Consider the following 26111-nt stretch of genomic DNA (forward strand, 5'->3'; position numbering starts at 1 on the left):
AAATAAAGAGTTCATAATAATGTGGTGGTGTGCACAATTCTCGTTCACACAATCTGAGTTCACTCAATTTTTTACTGTTCAGACAAGCAATTCACAGGGTCTGGTTTACAATCTGCAAATTGAATCATAGCTACAAGCCATTATAACATAGTACAATATAAATTGCTCATCCTTTTAATATATACCTATACAATAAATCCCAGCAAACGAACAAGATATTTTCAGGAAATTTAAACTCAATTGTTTGGAATGATGAACCAATTTTTCCCATTGGTATCATTGCTGTAGTCAAGAGATGCATTCCTGAAAACTATTCCATATCTAATTTCTTTTATAACCTATAAGCTCGTGATGATGAAGCAGCACATCTAAACAGTTAACAGTGCCTTCAAATTTGTCATGAGAAGCAAATTTAGGCCTAAAAATGAGTGAATGGGTCTGCACACTGCACACATGTAGAACACAATGGCTTCCAGATGCAAATCCTTCATACCTACTACAATTGTTAAGCTAATGTTTAATTATCTGAGACCATGGTTGGTCTGAGGTGTACTGTTGAATTATTATATTATCTCTGTTGGTCTAGCAAAATCTCATTTATGAAGTAGAATCCCAGCAAACTGTCAGTGATTACTCAGACATAACATTCTGAATTTATTTTAGTTTAGGTTTAAACAAGCTAAATTATATTAACAGCTAAAATTAACATAATCGAACCAAAACAATTAAAAATACATTACCAGGCTAGGACAATTGGTAAACACTGAGGAAGATGCTTGAGTGACCCCTAACACCAGGAAACACTACAATATATCCTCAATGGTGTACATGGCTGTCCTCATGGTTTGTTCATCATAAATAACTTGTTTTCCAAGGAGGATAGGGTGATATTTTACCGTGCATACCATATAAATACAGTAGGGCCCCACTTACACGACAATTTAGGTTCCAGGCTACCGCCGTAAAGTGGAACACCCTTTTTTTTCCCCCTTATAAATGCATACAAATACTAGATAACAAGTTTACACCAAAATATATTAAGGTAGCAATAGAACCAGGCATCAAAAACAATAAAAAAGTACAATACACATATAGTGCACTCATTACTTACCTTAAAATATTTATAGTCTTAATCTAGGGTGAGACAAGTAGTATTTATTTTAAGAAATCAAGTGTGGTATGTATGGTAGTCAGCCGGGCTACCATACCAGGCCACCCCACCTACACACAATATTCTATTACATCTAAGCATCCCAGAGTGATAAAATGCATATACAGTTCACTCATTACTTATCTTAAAACATTTGTAGTCTTAATGTAGGGTCAGGAGTGAGTAAATGAGATAAAACAAATAAATAGAGAGAGAGAATGAGTACACGAGGGAGGACAGGCGCAGAGCTATGTAAACAAACCAGGCGAACGCAAGTTGTGTAAACAAAGTGTACAGGTCTGGTCTGTGTACAAGTTGTCTCTACACTGATACGGTAGAATAAATAAAGAAGAACACTCCCATTCTCGTGAAACACCATTTTTAGAAGAAATGACACTCTGAGTGAAGGCAATGGAAGTAAGTCACTGACTTTTTTGGGTTATCCCAGGTCTCAGTAGTAGTAACCAGTTACCAGTAACCTGTCCGTTGACTCAACGACCAACCGTCTTGAGTCACGGTCTGTGCTGAGCTGACACTATTTTCAAAAGACCCACTACGGGGTACTGGCCAGCCGGCTAGTCAGTTTGACGAGTGTAACCAAGGAGATAGGTAACGGCTGCGGGCTCCCTCCACATAACAGCAATTATAAGTAACAGCCTACGTGAGTATTTCTACCCTAATCCACGTATCGAACTCCCACATGATAAATGGTGTGCAGCGGTGTGGAGCGTGGATTTACGTTTTTAAGGGTAATTCAAGGCGTTTGAAGACTGTTGTGAGTAGCCGGCAGGGTCAAAGGTGAATGCCCTCCCCTCACACCCTCCAGCCAGCAGCTTATACCCTCACTCACCACCTACTGCCTGCAAGCCTGTTGCAGCCGTTTCAAGCTTCCTGGCTTAGTTCGTGTGCTAATTGCTTCAATCTCCGAGGGGTTGACCCGGATTTTGCAATTAAGCCAGTCAGTAAGCCAGACTGTGGAAGTGAACGCCAGTCAGCCTATCATCCAGCCTGTCTCCTGTCATCCAACTGCTCCTCCGTGCTTTGTGCATCGTTACACGTCTTCCAGTCATCCATTCTCGTGGGGTAAGCCAGTCAGCCAACCCAGCTTCTAACCCAGCTGAGAGAGAGAAGTAAGCCACGCAGTAAGAAGTAAGCCAAGTTCCTCTGAGGTATTGTTTATATCGCTTTGTGCTCCCTGTTGGATGCTAAGAGTGGTTTTTACCATTCCTGTGGCATAGAGTGGGTTTTTCAAGCCACCTTCGTGGGTGAGTGGGGTGCGCGGCAGACCCCCAGCGTCCCCCCCCACCACTCTCTCCCACCACCCGGGGTGCGCGGCAGTACCCCAGCGAGAGTCACACCCACCACTCTCATCAACCGCCACCAGCCATCCACCCATCTACCTGTGGTTGTTTGCACCCTTGTACCGGGTCCTAGTACTGTTTTGGCTCACATAATTGGTCAAGAGATTGTAGCTGGTGCCAACGAGATAAAGCCAGTTATGTGAGTTCGCCTAGAAAGCACATCTCTTCACGACAACAGTGAATGTCGGAGGCGTCATCACCGCGCGGGACACCATACACCCGCCCCCACCAGTACTCACCGTCCGTCTCCTACTCCCGACTTCAGTGATAATTTTCTTGAGACATTTTTCTTGCATTTAAAGACATTTGCGTGTGTGAGACATTTATAGTAAATTGTTTGTGTACTCTAAACCTTGTGTTTTCAGTTTTTCTTTGACTCGTTAATTTTTACAATATTTTTCAGTGTTTTTATTTATCTTATATTTTTATTCTGTGTTTTTCCTTATGCTACTCCTGTCTGTAGTAAGTATTATTGTGTAGTGTACCAGTCAGTCGCCCTGTGTGAAGTGATTCAATATTTTTTTTATTGTATTCTTTCAGCATACCAAATTATCCATTTATTTCTATGTGTCTTTTTTTTTTCGTATGCCAACAGTGTCTCATTCCTCTAATTTTTTCGCAGACTGTGTACCATTATTTTTGCCAGCAAATTTTTGTCGTATCAGTCACAGCAAGATTTTGTTGTATCAGTCACAGCAGGAATTTGTTGTAAGAATAAACTAATACTGTTGGGTGCTCCGTCACTGTAAGTGTTATATTCCCTGTTTTGTTCCTGTGTTTTATTTTTTATAATTCTTGAACAAATTCACTCTTGATGCAATTTCAATTACTTTTAACGTAAAGTGTTTTTCTTACTCTGTTTGAGTAAATTGTTTTGTCTAATTTACAATTAAGAGTTAAAGTGTTCAATCAGTTTATTTTTTTTTGGTCTTCATATTTTAATTCATTATTTTACCTGAGTTTTCCCAGTGACACTTTATTACTGCAGTGATTATTTCTATACTTTATTTTGTTGCACTTGTTCTGAAGTGAATTATTTTGTTGAACTGTTCTGCAGTGAATTATTTTCTTTTATTGCTATTTTTATGATTTATATTTTAATTTTGTCTATGCATTCTTAGAAAATACTTAAATTTCCCAGTTAGCAATTTAATAATTTTATTTTACACTTTCACATTGATTTAAAAAATTTAATTAATTAATTTTTTTATTAGCAAGAGTAAAGACAGCTCATTTTGCATTTAATTCAGTCTCCAGTAATATTTTTACTTGTATATTTCAATGTAAATTTTTTTTTCTTGGTCAATAGTCCTTTAAATTGAGTTTTCCTTCCTCTTGCAGTGTATTTAGACATTATTCTGCAGAATTAGTTGTATACCTTTTCATTTCAATTCTAGAATTTTATATCATTTTATTGTTCATTATTTTTGCTTTATTTGTTCTCGTGTTACTTTGCCATTATGTCTCACATACCGTCAAGTGATACTTTAGTGAATGTCGACACTCAGACCTCTCAGGCTACTACTGCTGGTCCTGTCATCAGTCCTCACAGTTCCTTACCGACTGACAGACCGACTCAGACACCGAGATATTATAGTTATACTCGTGATTCCCTTGATGCGTTACCTTTATTCAATGGCCATGTACATAGTCTTGAAGCATGGTTTGCAGCCATTCGTTCTCGTGCTAGTGCCCTAGCTGAAGGTCCTCCTTCAGAGGAAAGCCTCATCAGACTTGCTAAAGAAGCTCTTTATCGATCTCCTGCTGCTGTTCACGTTGTTGATCTCCTTGATATGCGAGACTTCAGGAATCTTACTAAGTGGTCACAATATGAGGAACTGATTCGTTCTTTCCTTGTCCCAGTAAAAACAGCTGATCCATATGTCGTTCTTAGAGAACTAGTGAATGCTACACCCATGAGTACTGAATCGTTGAGTGCATTTGCTGTTAGATTAGACAAACTTTTATCATCATTTATCAATGCTGTCCAATCATCATCTTTTCTCCCTGACGAGGCTAAACCATTTACAGAATCAATTGCTAAAATAGCAGCTTTTGGAGCAATTAAAGAACTAATGCCGCCTGCTTCTGTGTGTGCTTATGAGGCTGATCCTCCAACTGTAACGATGGAACCACTTACAGCCTTAAATCATGTACGTTCCTTGTGCCCCCAGGGTACTTTCCCTTGTATCAAAAGTAATGTCACACATATGCCTCAATCTGCACCACCTCTTGTTTGCGCCACAGAGACAAATCGTAGTCGTCAACCATCTCAGAGATCACCAAGAACCAGTGTACAGAGTCGTTATACACCTCGTAGTATTCATAGTACATTCAGTAACCATAGTCGGCGGAATTGTTACAACTGTGGTTTCCGTGGCCATATTGCAATTAATTGTCCTGATAGTTACCCTAAGAGACGTCGTACTGATGATGAGTACTCAGATCTTCCCTACTGTAATTATCATAGAATACATGGACATGACACATCTGAGTGTAATGCTCTCTATAACCTTCAGTACTCTAGATCTTTCCGTGGTCGTTCCAACCGCAGAACCCGTCGAGGAAACAGATCTCGTGGTTTTCAAAATAACCAGAACCAGGCTCATTCATTCAATTCTCAAACTCACCAGAACCAGGCTCGTTCTTCCCAGTCGGGGGAATTCGAGCGCCCCAGTCAAACCGCCCCATGGTGACAGTAGGTGATAATGAGTACACCATCCCCGTTCACAACTCCTTTGAAGCCTTAAGCAGTCTCGAGCATGCCAACCCTGCTGATGATGTTGCTTCACATGTCTCTGACATCGATGATTTTGGGGATGGAGTAGAACAAGTCTTTTCTGATGAAAATCCACCTTTTTGTTTGCACATAACTTCCAATGCAACCATAGGCCCTATAGTGCAAGCATCTGTTTATAATGCGCCCGTTCAATTGTTCATGGACTCTGGTGCGCAAATCAATATTATTAGGTCTAGTTTGTTTAAGGATAAGAAGTTACGACATGTCCTTCTCGTAGAACCGACTCCTGTGTCCTCCCTTAGTGGAGTATCTGGTTCTCACCTGCGTGTCCGAGGTACGACTGCCCTAACCTTTTCTATCCAAGGTAGAGACTTCACTGTTTCCTTCCTTGTTGTCGACCAGATTACTTTCCCTGGTGACCTTCTACTGGGATTTGCTTCCATGCGAGACTTACGCATTGTGCTCGACCCTTATCGATGGCATGCACAAATTGACGACTTGATCGTTCCATTCTGGGGTTACCAGCTTGGATCCGAAATCTGTTATACTGCTGCAGAGTATGATGTACGGATTAAGTCCTTACAAGCTAATGCATTCTCCAGTAGCGTACCCAAGCGGTCAGGCACTGGTAATTATGTCACTCCCATCAGTGTTCCACCTATACCTTCAGAATTGCAGGATAGTCCGATGCCTCAAGTGTCCGAGGACGCTCAGATTGCCTTGAGTGCTCAACCTATCCCTGCAATGCCTGCTAGTTCGAGTAGTAGTTTCTCCACAGGGGACGCCTTGTCGGAAAACAATTACTTGCAACTAGTAATGCCATCTCTTGTTGATGTCACATGCCGTCTGCAGAAAGACGTTTCTGTTGCGGCTAGTGCTCTCACTAGAGTGTCTGTAGTTGTTCCTAGTGTTCCAGATGGTGATAACGTCCTAGTTGACAGTGATTCCTGCAAAGTAAAAGGTCTATTTGTTGAACCATCCTTACATGTTGTAAGAGATAGTAAGATCCATTTCTACCTGGCCAACACTTCGGGTCACAGTGTTCGCCTTAGAGCAAATACCAATCTTGTTGACCTTGTTCACTATCCTTACCCTGTTCAGGTAGAGGATGAGTTGTCACCTGACCAGTGGGTCGGTGCTATTTTTGCCGGGGAGACCTCATCCACCTCACTGGATCAATCTGTTCCACCAGTTGAGGAGAAAGACTTAGCTCCCACTGACTTCCCAGATGAAGTCAAGCGTTTGTTGACTCTGTTGAACAAACGTCGTAAAGCCATTGCTTTACCAGGTGAGAAGATGGGTATAACGAACTTATTGTCCCATCGTATTCCACTTGAACCTGGTACTAGACCTATCTACATACCTGCGTACAGAATGCCTCATTCACAAGTTGCTGTCGCAGAAGAATTGATCAATCAAATGCTTGATGATGGAGTTATTGCACCTAGCAATTCACCTTGGAATGCACCCTTGATACTAGTACCTAAGAAGGATGGTACTTGGCGTCCAGTAATTGACTTTAGGAAGTTAAACGCAAAAACCATTCCAGATCGCTTTCCACTCCCTGTACTGGGTGATCTTTTACGTAATATCGGAGATAACAAAGTCTTTTCAACCCTAGATTTGTTACAAGGGTTTTGGCAAGTCCCTCTTCACGAGGACAGCCAAGAACTAACTGCATTCTCCACTCCTACAGGTCATTATCACTTCCTCCGTATGGCATTTGGATTACGATCTTCCCCTATCACGTTCTCAAGGCTCATGACTAATATCTTTAGAGGTCTCATAGGTAATGCACTTATGGTGTACTTAGATGACGTAATCGTCATGTCTAAAGACGTGGATACACACTTGAAAAGACTTGATGTAGTACTTGGTAAGCTTGAAGAAGCCAATTTAAAGATCAAACTGTCAAAATGTCAATTTTTCAGATCAGAAATTAAGTTTCTTGGTCACGTAGTCACTCCTAGACGGGTTACGACTGACCAAAGTAAAGTAACTGCAGTACTAAATTTTCCAACTCCCAAAACTGCTGATGCCGTAAGATCCTTTGTGGGCTTAGCAGGTTTTTATAGATCTTTCATTGCCAATTTTTCTTCCATAGCTGTTCCTCTAACTGAGTTGCTTAAGAAAGATGCTCCTTTTGTTTGGACCTTCCGTCAAGAAAGAGCATTCCAAACTCTAAAAGAAAAGCTAACATCTGCTCCAATTTTGAAATTTCCAGATTTTTCTAAGCCTTTCTATCTGACAACTGATGCTAGTTCAATTGGCATAGGTGCCGTACTAGCTCAGAAGACCGATGGCAAGTACAACGCAGTTGCATTTGCTAGCCGAGTCCTTACGAAGGCTGAACGTAATTATACAGTAACTGAGCAAGAAGCTTTAGCAATAGTATGGTCTTTAAAGCACTTCCGAGACATTATTTATCAGTACTCTGTTCATGTCTTGACAGATCATGCTCCACTGATACCCTTATTCCAGAACAAACAACCTACTGGAAGGTTAGCTAGATGGACCTTGACTATCCAAGAGTTCAATCCCACCTTTGAGCATTTACCTGGCAAGTCAAATGTAGTCGCAGATGCCTTATCGCGACATGTTAGTATAGTAACTGCAGACCCTCCATTTAGTGCTGAAGATGTAAAGAATGCTCAACGAACAGATCCCATGTGGTCTGGTGTGATTCGATTCCTGCTCCAGGAAGATCTTATTCTGACTGTGAAGCCACCAGCTCCCATCAGTGACTTTCTCATGAACCAAGAATTACTGTATCAAACAGCCGAGTTGGGTACTCCAAGCAGAAGAGTATACCAGTTAGTAATTCCACAGTCACTAGTGAACGTAGCCTTACAGCTAGTTCACGATGTACCAGGTGTTGCACACCCTGGTATGGATCGTTCAGTAAAACAAGCCAGATTGAAATACTTTTGGCCTCGTATGGCAACTGATATTTCTGAGTATGTTAAGAAATGTAGTGTCTGCATGCAACATAAAGGCAATGCTAATGGTCCTAATCCAATCCAAGTGTATCCGACTACTAGCGAACCTTGGGAAAGAGTTGCGCTAGATTTGTTAACTAATTTCCGATGTTCCCTCCAAGGTAACAAACATCTGTGTGTTATGGTAGACCATTTCACCAGATATTGTGAGTTAGTTCCTATTGCAGATAAGACTGCCGAGACAGTAGCTAAAGCGTTTAAAGAACGCATTATCTGCAGGCATACCACCCCTAAGTCCCTAGTAACAGATAATGGAGGTGAATTCTGTAATGAAATTCTTGAAAATTTGTGTACCTTGTACAAGATCTCTAAGTCCACCATTGTTCCTCATCATCCTGCCAGCAATGGGTTAGCGGAACGAACCAATAAGAAAGTACTTGATGTATTGAGAGCCACTATCAATCCCAATAGTGAAACTTGGGATGAAGTTATACCTGATGTGCAGTGTGCTATAAATTCTGCTTACAATGTTTCTATAGGTGACACTCCACATTATGCATTGTATGGTGTAGATAAACGTTTGCCTTATGAGTTGTTATATTCTAATCCGAAACCAAATTACAACCCTGATGATTTCGTAGCAACTCGTACCAGCTTAGCTCAAAGTGTTTTTAGAAGAATCCGTGAAACACTTCATAAATCAACAGCTGAATTTACAAGAGTCGCAAATACTCGAGTAAAGCCATCCAAAATCAAAGTAGGTTCGAGAGTTATGCTGACTAACTTTAACAAAACGTCTGCAATGCCAAAGCTTGATCAAAAGTTTGTTGGTCCTTATCGAGTAGTTGAACATATCACTGGTAATAAGTATAAGGTTAGAGAGATTAGTACTGGTCAGTATAAAGAATCGCATTTGGATCATATGAAGTTAGTATGTGATGATAATGATGTTCCAACCCAGACTAATGTGACAGACTCTGACAATCCTCCTGATCCTGTACTCTCTTCCTCTGATACTCAGTCAGATGATCAACCTGAATGTCGTTATTCCCTACGTACACGACAGGTATTGAGAAATCCTCAAGTATCATTTGTAACTTCCAATTCAGATTTGCCTCAAATACAGCATGAGTTAGCCAATGCTACAGAGTTTGATCCTCCCAGAGATGACACCCATTCTGCATATGCCAATCTTACCCTAGCAGAGTTGGGGTTAAATGTAAATAACCTGTATAGATGAATAATTACAGTATCAACTTATCAGTATTCAAGAATTTTTTTTTTGTGTTCATGTTCTCTCCGCATTCTGAGAGTTAACAGTTAGATTTGCGTGCACCGAATCTGCCTTTCTGTTAAACACTCTTTCTTTGTATATATTCCTTCCTCAGAATCCGTAGATCACATGAATACAGATCGATCGATCAAAATTTTTGTTTTTATCACTTGTAATCTCAATGTTGAGTTCGTTGTTCATTTGTTGAGTTTTAAGTTGTACTATAGTATACCTTGTATTACATTACAGTTTCAGTTACGTAAGCTTTCATTCCAATGTTCTACTTATGTATCTATAATGTTTCATGTTGTGTACTTTGACATTGTATAGAATCAGCCCAAGCCGTAAACCTGCCATCTCTAGTTTGTATTAGTTGTATGTCGGGACGACATACGTTAGCGTCGCCGAGCTCTCAGTAGTAGTAACCAGTTACCAGTAACCAGTTACCAGTAACCTGTCCGTTGACTCAACGACCAACCGTCTTGAGTCACGGTCTGTGCTGAGCTGACACTATTTTCAAAAGACCCACTACGGGGTACTGGCCAGCCGGCTAGTCAGTTTGACGAGTGTAACCAAGGAGATAGGTAACGGCTGCGGGCTCCCTCCACATAACAGCAATTATAAGTAATAACAGCCTACGTGAGTATTTCTACCCTAATCCACGTATCGAACTCCCACATGATACAGGTTCTCTACACATATGCTGTTATGTATGATAATCTATGTAACTGTACTTGTGTACACCTGAATAAACTTACTTACATACATACAAAAGGAATAATTTTCTACAGTTACCCCCAGTAATGCATTTTCTCTTGTGTTAGATTAGAGAAAATGTTATTCTTGCCATCACTTGTACAAGTTATCTGGCTACCACATCTCATATTTATGTTTAATTATTCTGTTGTGGGGTGTATTTATCATCTTCATATGTTATGTATCGTGTTTATTATATAATTTTGAAAAAAATATCGTAGATGGATTAATGAAAATGTGTATATTAACGTAATATGCGACATTTAAATGAGACTCGGTGATTATCATTACTAATATGATGTCTTGAGACATAAGACACTGAATTTAATGTGTACCTGCATGCCAGCACAGTATGTAAGTTTATTTAGGTACAGGTATACGCAAGTATAATTATCAGAGTATATATAAAATATGAAATAACTTTTAAAAACACTTGAAATTTTGGAGTTTCCAGACATAATGAAGAGACTTAGTGCTTACAGATCTCACAGAGAATGTAAACAAACTGGGTGGGGCGCTGTGACCGTATTAGAAAGTCGGGTGGGGGAGCCGTATAGCGAGTTTTGGTCATAATTTGAAATGACCGTATTAGCGGAACGCCGTAAAGTGAAACACCGTAAAGCGGGGCCCTACTGTAACCTAAAGCATGTATTTCTCTACCATATAATTAAATACATTCCTTTATGCTTAGTGTTGAAGAAACTTCAAGTAACCAGAGCCCATCAGTTCAATAAAGTAATAATTTTTTGGAATTAAACAAAAAAAATATTTTAACAAATAAATGCGACTTACCGCTACAACTGCTGGATGATGTATGTGAACTACACATTTTAAGTCTGGTCTAGCAGAATGAATGGCAGAGTGGAGCATGAACCCAGCAACATTTACTCCAAAGTTTGTTGACCCAGTCTCGACCACATTACCCTGCATGTCAACTTTTACTAGCGAAGATGCAGTTATCTCATGATACAGCAAACCAAATGGATTTAGGAGGAAATGTTCCGTGTCCTGACTAACTCGAGCCTGAAAAACAAAAAAGCACATTAATATCAGTCTGGTAGCTACATGATTTTTTTTTTTTTTTTTCAACAAGTCGGCTGTCTCCCACAGAGGCAGGGTGACCCAAAAAAGAAAGAAAATTCCCAAAAAGAAAATACTTTCATCATCATTCAACACTTTAATCTCACTCACACATTATCACTGTTTTTGCAGAGGTGCTTAGAACACAACACTTTAGAAGCATATACGTATAAAGATACACAACATATCCCTCCAAACTGCCAATATCCCAAACCCCTCCTTTCAAGTGCAGGCATTGTACTTCCCATTTCCAGGACTCAAGTCCGACTGTATGAAAATAACCAGTTTCCCTGAATCCCTTCACTAAATATTACCCTGCTCACACTCCAACAGATCGTCAGGCCCCAAGTACCATTCGTCTCCATTCACTCCTATCTAACACGCTCACGCACACTTGCTGGAAGTCCAAGCCCCTCGCCCACAAAACCTCCTTTACCCCCTCTCTCCAACCCATTCGAGGACGACCCCTACCCTGCCTTCCTTCCCCTATAGATTTATATGCTTTCCATGTCATTCTACTTTGATCCATTCTCTCTAAATGACCAAACCACCTCAACAACCCCTCTTCTGGACATTAAAATGGTATAAAATACCTAACAAATACCAAATTACCAAACAACCCCTCTTCTGCCCTCTGACTAATACTTTTATTAACTCCACACCTTCTCCTAATTTCCACACTCCGAATTTTCTGCATAATATTTACACCACACATTGCCCTTAAACAGGACATCTCCACTGCCTCCAACCGTCTCCTCGCTGCTGCATTTACCACCCAAGCTTCACATCCATATAAGAGTGTTGGTACTACTATATTTTCATACATTCCCTTCTTTGCCTCCATAGATAACTGTTTTTTTGACTCCACATATACCTCAACGCACCACTCACCTTTTTTCCTCTCATCAATTTTATGATTAACCTCATCCTTCATAAATCCATCCGCCGACACGTCAACTCCCAAGTATCTGAAAACATTTAATTCTTCCATACTCCTCCTCACCAATTTGATATCCAATTTTTCTTTATCTAAATCATTTGATACCAAGTACGCGGCCCCCTTGCCGTACTAAAAGATTCATGGACCGGAAAATCAGAACCCTCGCTTAAAACAACTCTAACTCTAATGCAAAAGCATTTGTCACAACTGAGGGAATTAGCCTCAAAAAACTTAGCTAAGGCCCAATCCAAGATGAAGCATTGTTATGACAAACACACACGCTCTCGTTTCTTCAAACCAGGTGACAGTGTGATGGCACAGAAATTCTTACCTGGACACGCTCTGCAACCTAGATACGAAGGTCCTTTGGAAGTGATTGAGCGCCTCAATGAGGTAAATTATGTACTACAAACTCCAGGAAAGAGAAAAGCAAAACGTACTTATCACATAAACCAACTTAAGGCTTACCACCCTAGTATCGTACCAGTTTCGACAGTTCTTCCTTTAGCTGAAACTGAAAATGGAAGTCTGCCCAGCATCTCTAAAGCGATAGAAGTACGTTTAAAAAATTCAGAGACATTGCAATCTCTTGATACCTTTCTTAGGGACCTTGATTTGAAGAAAGCCAAAGATATCAAAGACTTGATATTACGTTATGAGGTTTTATTCGATGACGTCCCTAGGTGTTGTATATTGGGAATTCACGACATAGATGTACAAGGAGCAAAGCCTTGCAAACAGTCACCATATAGGGCAAGTCCACTCAAACAGGAAACATTAAACAAAGAAGTAGAATTTTTGTTGTGCCATGGACTCATAGAACGGAGTAAAAGTCCGTGGGCCTCACCCTGTATATTAGTTCCCAAGCCTGATGGAACTTCTAGAATGTGCACTGATTATCGTAAGGTTAATGCTCTCACGGTACCAGATGGTTTCCCACTACCCCGTATTGATGATCTAATAGACAGAGTATCAGGAGCCGCCCATGTCACCCGCCTGGATTTATTAAGGGGCTATTACCAAGTGCCGCTTACCCAGCGAGCCCAAGAAATATCCACATTTACTATACAAGGCGGATTATTCAATTATCCTGTTATGTCCTTCGGGTTGTGTAACGCGGCCTCTACCTTTCAGCGCCTGATGAACCTGCTGACCAATGATTTAGAAGGTGGATGCATATCTAGATGATCCTGTTATATATAGCAATGAGTGGGAGCAACATTTAATTTGCCTGGAAACCTTATTTAAGAAGTTAGAAAAGTACAACTTCACCATAAATTTAGCCAAGTGTCAGTTTGGACAAGCCAAGATTAAATACCTCAGCTTTTGTATAGGTCAAGGTGAGGTACGTCCTGTTGATGTAAAAGTTAGGGCCATTGCCGAGTTTCCTATCCCTCAAGATAGAAAGTCTATACAGAGGTTCCTTGGAATGACTGGTTATTATCGACGTTTCTGTCCTAATTTTTCTCAGGTTGCATCTCCTCTTACTGAGTTAACCAGTAGTAAGATGAAGTTTTGCTGGACGAAAGATTGTGAGATAGCTTTTAATCGGTTGAAGTGGTTGCTTTCTTCGTCACCCGTATTGAAAAGTCCTGACTTTAATCAACCCTTCTATTTACACATCGATGCCAGCGGTTATGCTGTGGGGGCAGTGTTACTTCAGAAATCCCCCTCTACTGATATTTTGCATCCTATATCTTATTTTTCTTCAAAGTTGAAACCTCACCAAAAGAATTACGCAACTGTAGAGAAAGAAGCTCTTGCCCTAGTAATATCTTTGGAACATTTTGACATTTATCTGGGAACCTCCCCCCATAAAATTATGGTATTTTCTGATCAAAACCCTTTAATTTATATTAATTCTATGAAATCAAAGAACACCCGAATCCTCAGGTGGGCTCTGAGGATCCAACCTTATCTGATTAGTATTCAACACTTAAGTGGGTCCCTTAACATAATTGCTGATGCTCTTTCTCGCCCCTGAAAAAAAAAAATGTATACCTTATAATATAAAGTAATGAGTACTCATAGAGCCTAATTTGTATATATATTATATATTTTTGTTAATGATTTTCTTTTATATTGACAGTATGACTATGAAAGCCGTTTCGTTGATGGGACGAAGTATTAAGTACACATGGATGACCCTGACATTCATGTCCGAGACTCCTGTTCTCGAATTGTGATGGAAGCCACTCCAGATAGTTCTTCTGGCCATTGTTCCAAAAGCTCATCCTCTGGCAAATAACCATGCTGTTCGAGTTCTTGCTTCTCCATTCTTCCATCGTACTACTTGCCTTATTTACCAAGAGGACGCTTACTATAAAGGAGATATTACCAAGGACGCTTGCAAACTCCCTACTGCAACCTATTGCCGTACGGGGGGGGGGGGGGGGGTTATATCTTCGAAATTGGTCATCCTGTGTTATTTAAATATTGTAAGAGCATATGTTCGTCACTTAATATTATAGCGCGAAAGTCCCCGTTTATAGCTAAAATAGAGATTTTCGGCGTTATATTATTATCTGTTAATATATGAAAAATACCATGGTATTATAGCTATTATCATTATCGCTATTATCGTTATTATCACTATTTTGTAATTATCACTATTATTTTACTATTATGGTTAGGTAGGATTTCTTGTGTATATAGAGTTTAAGTCTCGGAACCATCTGGTGAATTGTTCAGTTGTTTATGTCAGGCAGGCTGACGTGGGTCAGCTGATCCAACCTGACGACACGTCAACAGACTGGCAAGTAGTCAGTCTGCTCCCTGCTCTAGCCCTGACAACTGATCGTATATTGGCTCTTACGGTGTACAGTTTGAATGGTTTTGAGAATTGGACTCTACAGCTGACTCACTTTGTTCCTCATTACTCTGAAAGACTCTTTTTGATATTTATATTCTTGGTCAGTTCAGTAATCCATAGAGATACTATACGGCCAGATTCAAAGGTCTTGTTAAATCTTGTACCTTTTGTATTTTGAGTTTACAGTCTTGTTAAGAAAAAGACGTAAATATTAATGAGGACTTAGATACAGGAAGAATAATTAAACTTCCTTATTAATGTGACATTTCCATGATTTTGAACTAAATGTATATGTTAAATTTATTGTACAAAGTATTAAGTTACATTAACTACAAAGAGAAGATAAAGTATTGTATTTAAATACTTTAATAAATTTGAATATTATTCTATGGAGTTTCCCAGTTGAAATTATTTCCCCTAGACTCTAAAAGACCTTTAAAGAACTCGGATCCAAAAATCTTGTTGCATTAGAAATAAATGGTAACAGGCCACATTCTGAAGTTCTTTAAAAAATTTCTTATTCGCAACACTGCCACTCACAAGAGATACAGAGTAAATATCAAAAAACCTCGATAATAACCAATGATTAACATCCTTTCAATTTTGATACCACTGGTACTGTCATCCTGCCAGAATGTTCTATAACGTATGCCTGTAGTAAAGAGAAACAATTCGGGAACATGTGTAATACATGTTTGGCAGGCTGGCTTGGTGGATGGCTGGCTGATTTGCTTTGGGCATCTGTATGTCTGTCTGTCTGTATCCGTCTCTCTGACTGTCTCTCTGTGACTGTCATTTTTTTTTTTTGTCCCCCACAGAGTTTGACAAGGTTAGGTTAAGGATCCCTAGCTTTGTTGACAAGCTATTTACAGATTAAGGATTCCTAACTTTATTGGCAAACTACGAGCTGTTACCCACATCAGCTCATTTGAAAGCATTTTTATTGTTATGAGACATACAAGTAGGGAACAGGATGAAGTTAGAGCCATCTGTGGGCCAGCATTTTCATGTGATCAACTATCTCGTTGACATCATTATGCTGTACGAATGTACTCACCTATTTGTGGTTGCAGGGGTCGAGTCATAGCTCCCGGCCCTGCCTCTTCGCTGATTGCTACTAGGTCCTCTCTCTCCCTGCCCCATGAGCTTTATCATACCTCGCCTTAAAACTATGTATGGTTCCCGCCTCCACTACGTCACATTTTCATTACGTGCTATATGTAGATCTAAGGCATAATAAGCATGACTGGGAAGTAATACACATTTTCCCTTGTTCAGGAATCAGACATGACAACTTTGCATCGTGTGTAATACCTGTTGGTTCATGAGTGGCTCTCTCTCTGAGACAGAGACAAGTAGAGAGACAGGAAGACAGAAACACAAGTAAGCAGAAACAGACAGAGCTAGACAGATAGATACACAGACAGATAGACATGTTTGTGTGTAACAGTGAAAAATAAAGCCAAGGCAGTGCATGATCATCAAATGTCACTCCACTGCTGCACTGTCAGCAGTGGAGTGACATCTTACACTGTGCTTCAAGGAGTTTCATATATATTCCATATATACTCATATTTTTTTTTTCAACAAGTCGGCCGTCTCCCACCGAGGCAGGGTGACCCAAAAAAGAAAGAAAATCCCCAAAAAGAAAATACTTTCATCATTCAACACTTTCACCACACTCGCACATTATCACTGTTTTTGCAGAGGTGCTCAGAATACAACAGTCTAGAAGCATACATATATAAAGATACACAACATATCCCTCCAAACTGCCAATATCCCATATATACTCATATATACATTGCTGAGACCTGGTGAAAAAGGCAAAAATCATTTCTTATTTATAAATACATTTTTCTTATTTAAAAGCCCATAACAAAAAAACTGGGTTGGTTTTTTTTTGGGGGGGGCTGGAACGGATTAATGGCATTTCATTTAATTTCAGCGAGGAAAATTGCTTGATATACAAGCATATTGAGTTACGAGCTCAGTCACAAAATGAATTAAACTCCTAAGTCAAGGTACCACTGAATGTTCTGTTGAGAAAACTTACAATGAAGATCAGAACGATAATGAAAACATTAAAGACAAGTTGCTGAGCTGCTTAAAAATGAGCAAATGTCAAAACAAAGATAACCTACATGAAGAGATAATAGAGAGCAGAAACAAATGCTTTCACACAAAAGCAGCACATAAACCAATAGCTATTCTGGAAATTGTCAAAGCCTCTCTAGAATTGGGCCACTGCTCACAAGAGGTTCATATGCCAATGACTAAAGAAATGGGCAACATCCTGAAAGAACAATATGAATCAATGTTCTTCAATCCCATATGTCTGACAAGAATTCAAATAGAAATAGATAACATGACCCCCACCCACATATACACAGACAAAAAAAAAAAAAAAACAGGAGAAAAAAATAACTGCTTTTGTATATTACCACAGGCTCACATCAGCTGAATAACCTCTGCATCCATTACTCATCCAGCAAATTTAGAGGAGCCTTCAGAATCTCAACAGAATCCTTCCAGGCCCATCATACAAATGACAGACCTATCTTGCAGTAGGCAGCACTAGTATGAAGCCCAGACCTGAAAAAGCTTGTTAAGGAACTGGAGAAATTGCTGAAGTATACAATGAGACTGTTCCTGAGCTAAGAGAACTGAAATACAAGGAGAGGCTAATGAAATTTAATCTGATGATGGAGGGCAGAAAAACCATGCAAGATGTGATAGCATACAAAATACTTGAGAAATTGAAAGGATCAATAGGGACAGATTGTTTGAGAGGAAAAAACAGGCACTTAGACAGCTTGAAGTTAGACACAGATGGGCTACAAGGATGTCAGAAAGAATTTCTTCAATGACTGAGAATGGGGTGCTATTACAGCCACTTACAGATTTTATAGAAAAGGATAACACACATCAACATGGATCTGGGGTAAGATCAAGCCGGTCAACGATTAGATCATTACGACAAAATCAAAGAGGTTTTGGAAAAAAACTAAAATGCAGACGAGGCCTACACACACTTGACAAAGGCATTTGACAAGAGCAACCAGGGAGTAATAGCTCATAAAAATGAAGCCAACAGGAACAACATGAGGAGGAAAACAGATATAAAATTTTCTAAAAAACAAAACAAAAAAACGGTAAATAACGTAAAATTTATATTTTGACAAATAAGAGGGTCAGTACCCCAAAGTACTGTCTTTGAACCATTACTATTTCTTGTCCTCATAACAGACAACCAAAAGCCAAAGCATGGAATCTTTTGTGGATGACACCAAAATAAGTATGAGAGAACACATGGTAGAAGACAGATTATAATGCATTAATACATCGGATTCAGGGAAACCGATTATTTTTACATAGCCGGACACGAGTCACGGAAATGGGAAGTACAATGCCTGCACTCTAAAGGAGGGGTTCGGGATATTGACAGTTTGGTGGGATATGTTGTGTATCTTTATACATACAGTGGACCCCCGCATAGCGATATTAATCCGTGCAAGAGAGCTCATTGTTATGCGAAATTATCGTTATGCGAATGAATTTTCCCCATAAGAAATAATGGAAATCAAATTAATCCGTGCAAGATACCCAAAAGTATGAAAAAAAAAAATTACCACATGAAATATACATTTTCTTACACACAAAGAGAAGGATACATGCACAATAGTAGAGTAGTACATGCACAATATATATTGTGCATGTACTACTCTACTAAATGAAGAATAAATGACACCTTTATTGAAGATGCAGCAATGACTGATGAGACACTGTGTCCTGGGAGTGCCTTTTCCTCCCGAGTACTGTAGGTCCTGTTTGGCATTTTCTTCCAGAACAGGCCTTATCACACTGTGTATGCCACTACGATTCTTAAATCTCTCAAACCAACCTTTGCTGGCTTTAAATTCACCAATATGAGCACTAGTTCCAGGCATTTTTCCCTGTTCACCTGGGTGTCAGTCGACTGGTGTGGGTTGCATCCTGGGAGACAAGATTAAGGACCCCAATGGAAATAAGTTAGACAGTCTTCGATGACACTGACTTTTTTGGGTTATCCTGGGTGGCAAATCCTCTGGGGTTAATTGTTTCTTGGTATTCTCAATAAGCCACACCAACAACTGTGCTACAGCAGCAGCAGCTGACAGTGCTACAGCAGCAGCAGACGATGCTACAGCAGCAGCAGACGGTACTACAGCAACAGCAGCAGCTGACGGTGGTACAGCAGCAGCAGCAGCAGCAGCTGACGGTGGTACAGCAGCAGCTGACAGTGCTACAGCAGCAGCAGACGATGCTACAGCAGCAGCAGATGATGCTACAGCAGCAGCAGACGATGCTACAGCAGCAGCAGACGATGCTACAGCAGCAGCAGATGATGCTACAGCAGCAGCAGACGATGCTACAGCAGCAGCAGACGGTACTACAGCAGCAGCAGCTGACGGTGCTACAGCAGCAGCAGCTGACGGTGCTACAGCAGCAGCAGCAGCTGACAGTGCAGCAGCAGCAGCAGCTGACAGTGCAGCAGCAGCAGCAGCTGACAGTGCAGCAGCAGCAGCAGCTGACAGTGCAGCAGCAGCAGCAGCTGACGGTGGTGCAGCAGCACCTGACGATGCTACAGCAGCAGCAGACGATGCTACAGCAGCAGCAGACGGTACTACAGCAGCAGCAGACGGTACTACAGCAGCAGCAGATGGTACTACAGCAGCAGCAGCTGACGGTGGTACAACAGCAGCAGCAGCAGCTGACAGTGCAGCAGCAGCTGATGGTGGTACAGCAGCAGCTGTACCACCAATAGTAGCGATGGTTGATTGGGGTTTATTATACAACCTGGCCAGCTCGGAGACACGCACTCCACTCATACTTATCAATGATCTTTTTCTTCATCTCTATAGTAATTCTCACCCTTATTGCTGTAGGGTTGGCACTAGAAGCTTTCTTGGGGCCCATGGTCACTTATTTTGCAGATAAAATCACCAAAAACACTGTAATAATACGAAATGTTTCGATTGTATGCTTGGATGTTACCGAGGAGGCTGGCTGGTAAACAATGCCACTGGCGGAACATGTGAGCGTGGCTCAGGCCGCACATAGACACGTCTCAAACAGTGTTGAGCGGGTTTTTTAGCGGTATGCGAGGCAAAATCTTAGCGATAAAATGTAGCGGTATGCGGTTTTAACGTTATGTAAGGCCAACGGTATGCGGGGGTCCACTGTATATGCTTCTAAGTTGTTGTGTTCTGAGCACGTCTGCAAAAACAGTGATAACAGTGATTATGTGAGTGAGGTGAAAGTGTTGAATGATGATGAAAGTATTCTCTATCTTTTTGGGTCACCCTGCCTCAGAGGGAGACGGTCAACTTACTTTAATAAATATAAATATAAATATATATATATATATATATATATATATATATATATATATATATATATATATATATATATATATATATATATTTTTTTTTTTTTCAACAAGTCGGCCGTAAAAAGCCGTCTACCACCACGTCTTCCAGTGGGCAGTGGAAAATACGATAAACCTTGCTCACATAGCATCAATAAAGCATTAAAACTACTGGGAATACTTCAATGTACTTTCTTGACATGAAAAAGATGTAAAATACATACAGTGGACCCTCGGGTAACGATGCCATCGTATAGTGATAAAATCGGATATCGAAGTGTTTTTGCGTAAAAATATTGGCTCAGCCAACGATAAAAAAATCAGCTAAGGACATTCATCCTGAACACATCCGCATAGCCTGGGTCGCCTGCGGCCACCCGGCCACTACATACAGGCAGTGTGCCATTGTTTACAGGCCAGGGCAGAAGGTTCCACGCATACATGCAGTACATTTTGTATTATTCCATTGTTTTTATTGCTTGTAACTGCTAAATAAGCCACCATGGGCCCAAACAAAGCCTCTAGTGCCAACCCTGTGGTAAAAAGGGTGAGAAATACTATCAAACTGAAGAAAGAGATAATCGCAAAGTATGAAAGTGGAGTGCGTGCCTCCGAGCTGGCCCGGTTGTATAACAAACCCCAATCAACCATCACTACTATCTTGACCAACAGAAAGGCAATCAAGGAAGCTGTTGTTGCAAAAGGTGCAAGGATGCTTACAAAACAGATTGCAAATACTCGAAGATGTGGAGAGAGAGTTGTTGGTGTGGATCAACGAGAAACAATTATCAGGAGATAGTGTTTCACAGTCAATCATACGTGAAAAGGCAAGGCAGTTGCATGTGGATCTCATTAAGAAAATGCCTGGAACTAGTGCTGATGTTAGCGAATTTAAGACCAGCAAAGGTTGGGTTGAGAGATTTAAGAATCGAAGTGGCAAACACAGTGTGATAAGGCATGGTGAGGCTGCCAGTTCTGACCAAAAAGCGGCTGAAAAATACGTGCAGGAATTTAACTCCTTCAGGGTCGCCAGGCCCTCTCCTAAACTTGTTCTTATGAAATAGAGAATCTTTTCCCGATCATAATGACACCAAAAGTATGAAATCTGATGGAAAACTTACGAAATTATGCTCTTGCGAAGTTAGCGGTCTTGACTATGTTTACGCATCAAAGATTTCACCCACTTTGAGCCTTATTTTCGGCCAATTCCTATGTACCAGCTGGCAAAAATCATATCTAGTTTGCTATAACTCCATTATTTCTATCGAATGAGTACAAGAAACCACCCATTTACCGATTTCAACTATCCAATAAAATGGTCAGAAATTGGCAATTTTGCCAATTTCAAACAAATTTCAAAAGATGCCAATTTTCAAATAGGGTCCAGAATAAACAAGACCGACATTCCTACCATTAAAATACCATATTTTCTGTTCATTAGTCATGTCCCCAAGCCTCTCTTACATTTCTTTTGCTTTCCACTTTGAATTTTTATTCTCACAAAAGGTAGAAGATTTACTGTTAAGCAGACTACTGCATTAGTGTAGAAATGGTATAAATAATATCAGCGCACTTGTGAAAGAGTATTAAACTCAACAGCTGACGTGTATTGGACACATGGCATGATTTGTTTACTTTTGAACTTCGGCAAAAATCAAACATTTCTGCTACTTTGAGCTCAATTTCAAGGTACAGGTCCTCCATCACAAATCCGGCATCATTGGGACTTGTAGTGTGCCAGATTACAGAGTGGTTAGGTTAGAATACACTTAATAAAATTAACCAAATTGACTTACACAGTTCATTGAACATCGGCAAAAATCGAACATTTCCACTACTTTGATCTCGATTTCAAGGTACTTTTCGTCATGAAAGCAATCAAAATCATATCTGTAATATATCTTCCATTCTATCAAAGAGTCCAAAAAAATGAGAATACAACCATAAAAGCCATACGAAAATATACTGCAAAGAGGCGGCTAATGGCCGAGAAGTTAACTCCCTTATTTATCGTCCGTCTTTTTTATTTTTGTTGTACGTTAAGAAGCATCTTTCCGTCATACATTGCCGAAGTTTCAATGAGATAGCCCAACAAACAACAGAGAAAAAAAATATTTACCAAAAATCAAACATGGCAAGCCCAAGCCAGGTACTGGAAATAAGTCACTTTGTCTGACTTTTCTGGGTTTTCCTAGGTTCTCTATACATATACTATGTATGATAATCTATGTAACTGTATTTGCGTATACCTGAATAAACTTACTTATTTACTTACTTCGAGTCTGTCGACTGAGTACAAGAAACCGCCCAGTCACTTATTTCAACTACCCAATAAAGTGGTCAGAAATTGGCAATTTGGCCGATATCACACATATTTCAACAGACGTCAATTTCAAAATAGGATCCAGAATAAACAATGTAGACATTCCTGGCACTAAAATAACATTTTCTCTATTCATTAGTCACGACTACAGGCCCCTCTTATATTACTCTTGCTTTTCATTTGTAATTTTTATTCACAAAATATAGAAGATTTACTGTTATTCAGACTGCTGCATTTTTGTAATAATTGTATAAATAATGTCAAGCCATTCTTGACTCCATGCTGGAATTTAAACTGGGAGGTGGACAATATTGGAAGGTGATGTCATTTGTTTACTCTTGAGCTTCGCTAAAGAATAGAACATTTTCGCTACTGTGAGCGCAATTTCAAGGTACTTTTCATCATGAGAGCAATCAAAATCATATCTATTTCTGTAATATATCTTTCATTCTTTTTCTGTCTCATAAACACGCTAGATAACAGGGATATCTTGCTACTCCTACTTACACTTTGGTCACACTTCACAGACACACACATGCATATATATATACATACATCTAGGTTTTTCTCCTCTTTCTAAATAGCTCTTGTTCCTCTTTTTTTTTTTCTTCTATTGTCCATGGGGAAGTGGAAAAGAATCTTTCCTCCGTAAGCCATGCGTGTCGTATGAGGCGACTAAAATGCCAGGAGCAATGGGCTAGTAACCCCTTCTCCTGTAGACATTTACTAAAAAAGAGAAGAAAAACTTTATAAAACTGGGATGCTTAAATGTGCGTGGATGTAGTGCGGATGACAAGAAACAGATGATTGCTGATGTTATGAATGAAAAGAAGTTGGATGTCCCGGCCCTAAGCGAAACAAAGCTGAAGGGGGAAGGGAAGTTTCGGTGGGGGGAAATAAATGGGATTAAATCTGGAGTATCTGAGAGAGTTAGAGCAAAGGAAGGGGTAGCAGTAATGTTGAATGATCAGTTATGGAAGAAGAAAAGAGAATATGAATGTGTAAATGCAAGAATTATGTGGATTAAAGTAAAGGTTGGATGCGAGAAGTGGGTCATAATAAGCGTGTATGAGCCTGGAGAAGAGAGGAATGCAGTGGAGAGAGAGAGATTTTGGGAGATGTTAAGTGAATGTATAGGAGCCTTTGAACCAAGTGAGAGAGTAATTGTGGTAGGGGACCTGAATGCTAAAGTAGGAGAAACTTTTAGAGAGGGTGTGGTAGGTAAGTTTGGGGTGCCAGGTGTAAATGATAATGGGAGCCCTTTGATTGAACTTTGTATAGAAAGGGGTTTAGTTATAGGTAATACATATTTTAAGAAAAAGAGGATAAATAAGTATACAAGATATGATGTAGGGCAAAATGACAGTACTTTGTTGGATTATGTATTGGTAGATAAAAGACTGTTGAGTAGACTTCAGGATGTACATGTTTATAGAGGGGCCACAGATATATCAGATCACTTTCTAGTTGTAGCTACACTGAGAGTAAAAGGTAGATGGGATACAAGGAGAATAGAAGCATCAGGGAAGAGAGAGGTGAAGGTTCATAAACTAAAAGAGGCAGCAGTTAGGGTAAGATATAAACAGCTATTGGAGGATAGATGGGCTAATGAGAGCATAGGCAATACGGTCGAAGAGGTATGGGGTAGGTTTAAAAATGTAGTGTTAGAGTGTTCAGCAGAAGTTTGTGGTTACAGGAAAGTGGGTGCGGGAGGGAAGAGGAGTGATTGATGGAATGATGATGTGAAGAGAGTAGTAAGGGAGAAAAAGTTAGCATATGAGAAGTTTTTACAAAGTAGAAGTGATGCAAGGAGGGAAGAGTATATGGAGAAAGAGAGAGAGGTTAAGAGAGTGGTGAAGCAATGTAAAAAGAGAGCAAATGAGAGAGTGGGTGAGATGTTATCAACAAATTTTGTTGAAAATAAGAAAGTTTTGGAGTGAGATTAACAAGTTAAGAAAGCCTAGAGAACAAATGGATTTGTCAGTTAAAAATAGGAGAGGAGAGTTATTAAATGGAGAGTTAGAGGTATTGGGAAGATTGAGGGAATATTTTGAGGAATTGTTAAATGTTGATGAAGATAGGGAAGCTGTGATTTCGTGTATAGGGCAAGGAGGAACAACATCTTGTAGGAGTGAGGAAGAGCCAGTTGTGAGTGTGGGGGAAGTTCGTGAGGCAGTAGGTAAAATGAAAGGGGGTAAGGCAGCCGGGATTGATGGGATAAAGATAGAAATGTTAAAAGCAAGTGGGGATGTAGTTTTGGAGTGGTTGGTGCAATTATTTAATAAATGTATGGAAGAGGGTAAGGTACCTAGGGATTGGCAGAGAGCATGCATAGTTCCTTTGTATAAAGGCAAAGGGGATAAAAGAGAGTGCAAAAATTATAGGGGGATAAGTCTGTTGAGGGTCTTGACAAGAGGCGTGGAGTTAAAAGATAAAGAATCACACACAAAGTGGGAGTTGTCACAGCTGCTCTTTGCTGATGACACTGTGCTCTTGGGAGATTCTGAAGAGAAGTTGCAGAGATTGGTGGATGAATTTGGTAGGGTGTGCAAAAGAAGAAAATTAAAGGTGAATACAGGAAAGAGTAAAGTTATGAGGATAACAAAAAGATTAGGTGATGAAAGATTGAATATCAGATTGGAGGGAGAGAGTATGGAGGAGGTGAATGTATTCAGATATTTGGGAGTGGACGTATCAGCGGATGGGTCTATGAAAGATGAGGTGAATCATAGAATTGATGAGGGAAAAAGAGAGTGAGTGGTGCACTTAGGAGTCTGTGGAGACAAAGAACTTTGTCCTTGGAGGCAAAGAGGGGAATGTATGAGAGTATAGTTTTACCAACGCTCTTATATAGGTGTGAAGCATGGGTGATGAATGTTGCAGCGAGGAGAAGGCTGGAGGCAGTGGAGATGTCATGTCTGAGGGCAATGTGTGGTGTGAATATAATGCAGAGAATTCGTAGTTTGGAAGTTAGGAGGAGGTGCGGGATTACCAAAACTGTTGTCCAGAGGGCTGAGGAAGGGTTGTTGAGGTGGTTCGGACATGTAGAGAGAATGGAGCGAAACAGAATGACTTCAAGAGTGTATCAGTCTGTAGTGGAAGGAAGGCGGGGTAGGGGTCGGCCTAGGAAAGGTTGGAGAGAGGGGGTAAAGGAGGTTTTGTGTGCGAGGGGCTTGGACTTCCAGCAGGTATGCGTGAGCGTGTTTGATAGGAGTGAATGGAGACAAATGGTTTTTAATACTTGACGTGCTGTTGGAGTGTGAGCAAAGTAACATTTATGAAGGGGTTCAGGGAAACCGGCAGGCCGGACTTGAGTCCTGGAGATGG

The 26111-nt window shown here is 40.2% G+C and overlaps 1 protein-coding gene across 2 annotated transcripts in view; it reads right to left on the minus strand.

Moving 5' to 3' along the window:
• LOC128687518 (protein hu-li tai shao) overlaps window positions 1-26111 on the minus strand; it is a gene marked incomplete at its 3' end in the record, with an annotated part of 303546 nt that overhangs the window by 16824 nt on the left and 260611 nt on the right. For both annotated transcript variants that reach the window (XM_070100411.1, XM_070100458.1), the window contains 1 exon segment: window positions 11012-11242. In XM_070100411.1, coding sequence (XP_069956512.1) covers window positions 11012-11242 — 231 coding nt within the window.

This window comes from Cherax quadricarinatus, chromosome 1, assembly GCF_038502225.1.
Source record: "Cherax quadricarinatus isolate ZL_2023a chromosome 1, ASM3850222v1, whole genome shotgun sequence".
In the NCBI taxonomy this organism is placed as follows: Eukaryota; Metazoa; Arthropoda; class Malacostraca; order Decapoda; family Parastacidae; genus Cherax; species Cherax quadricarinatus.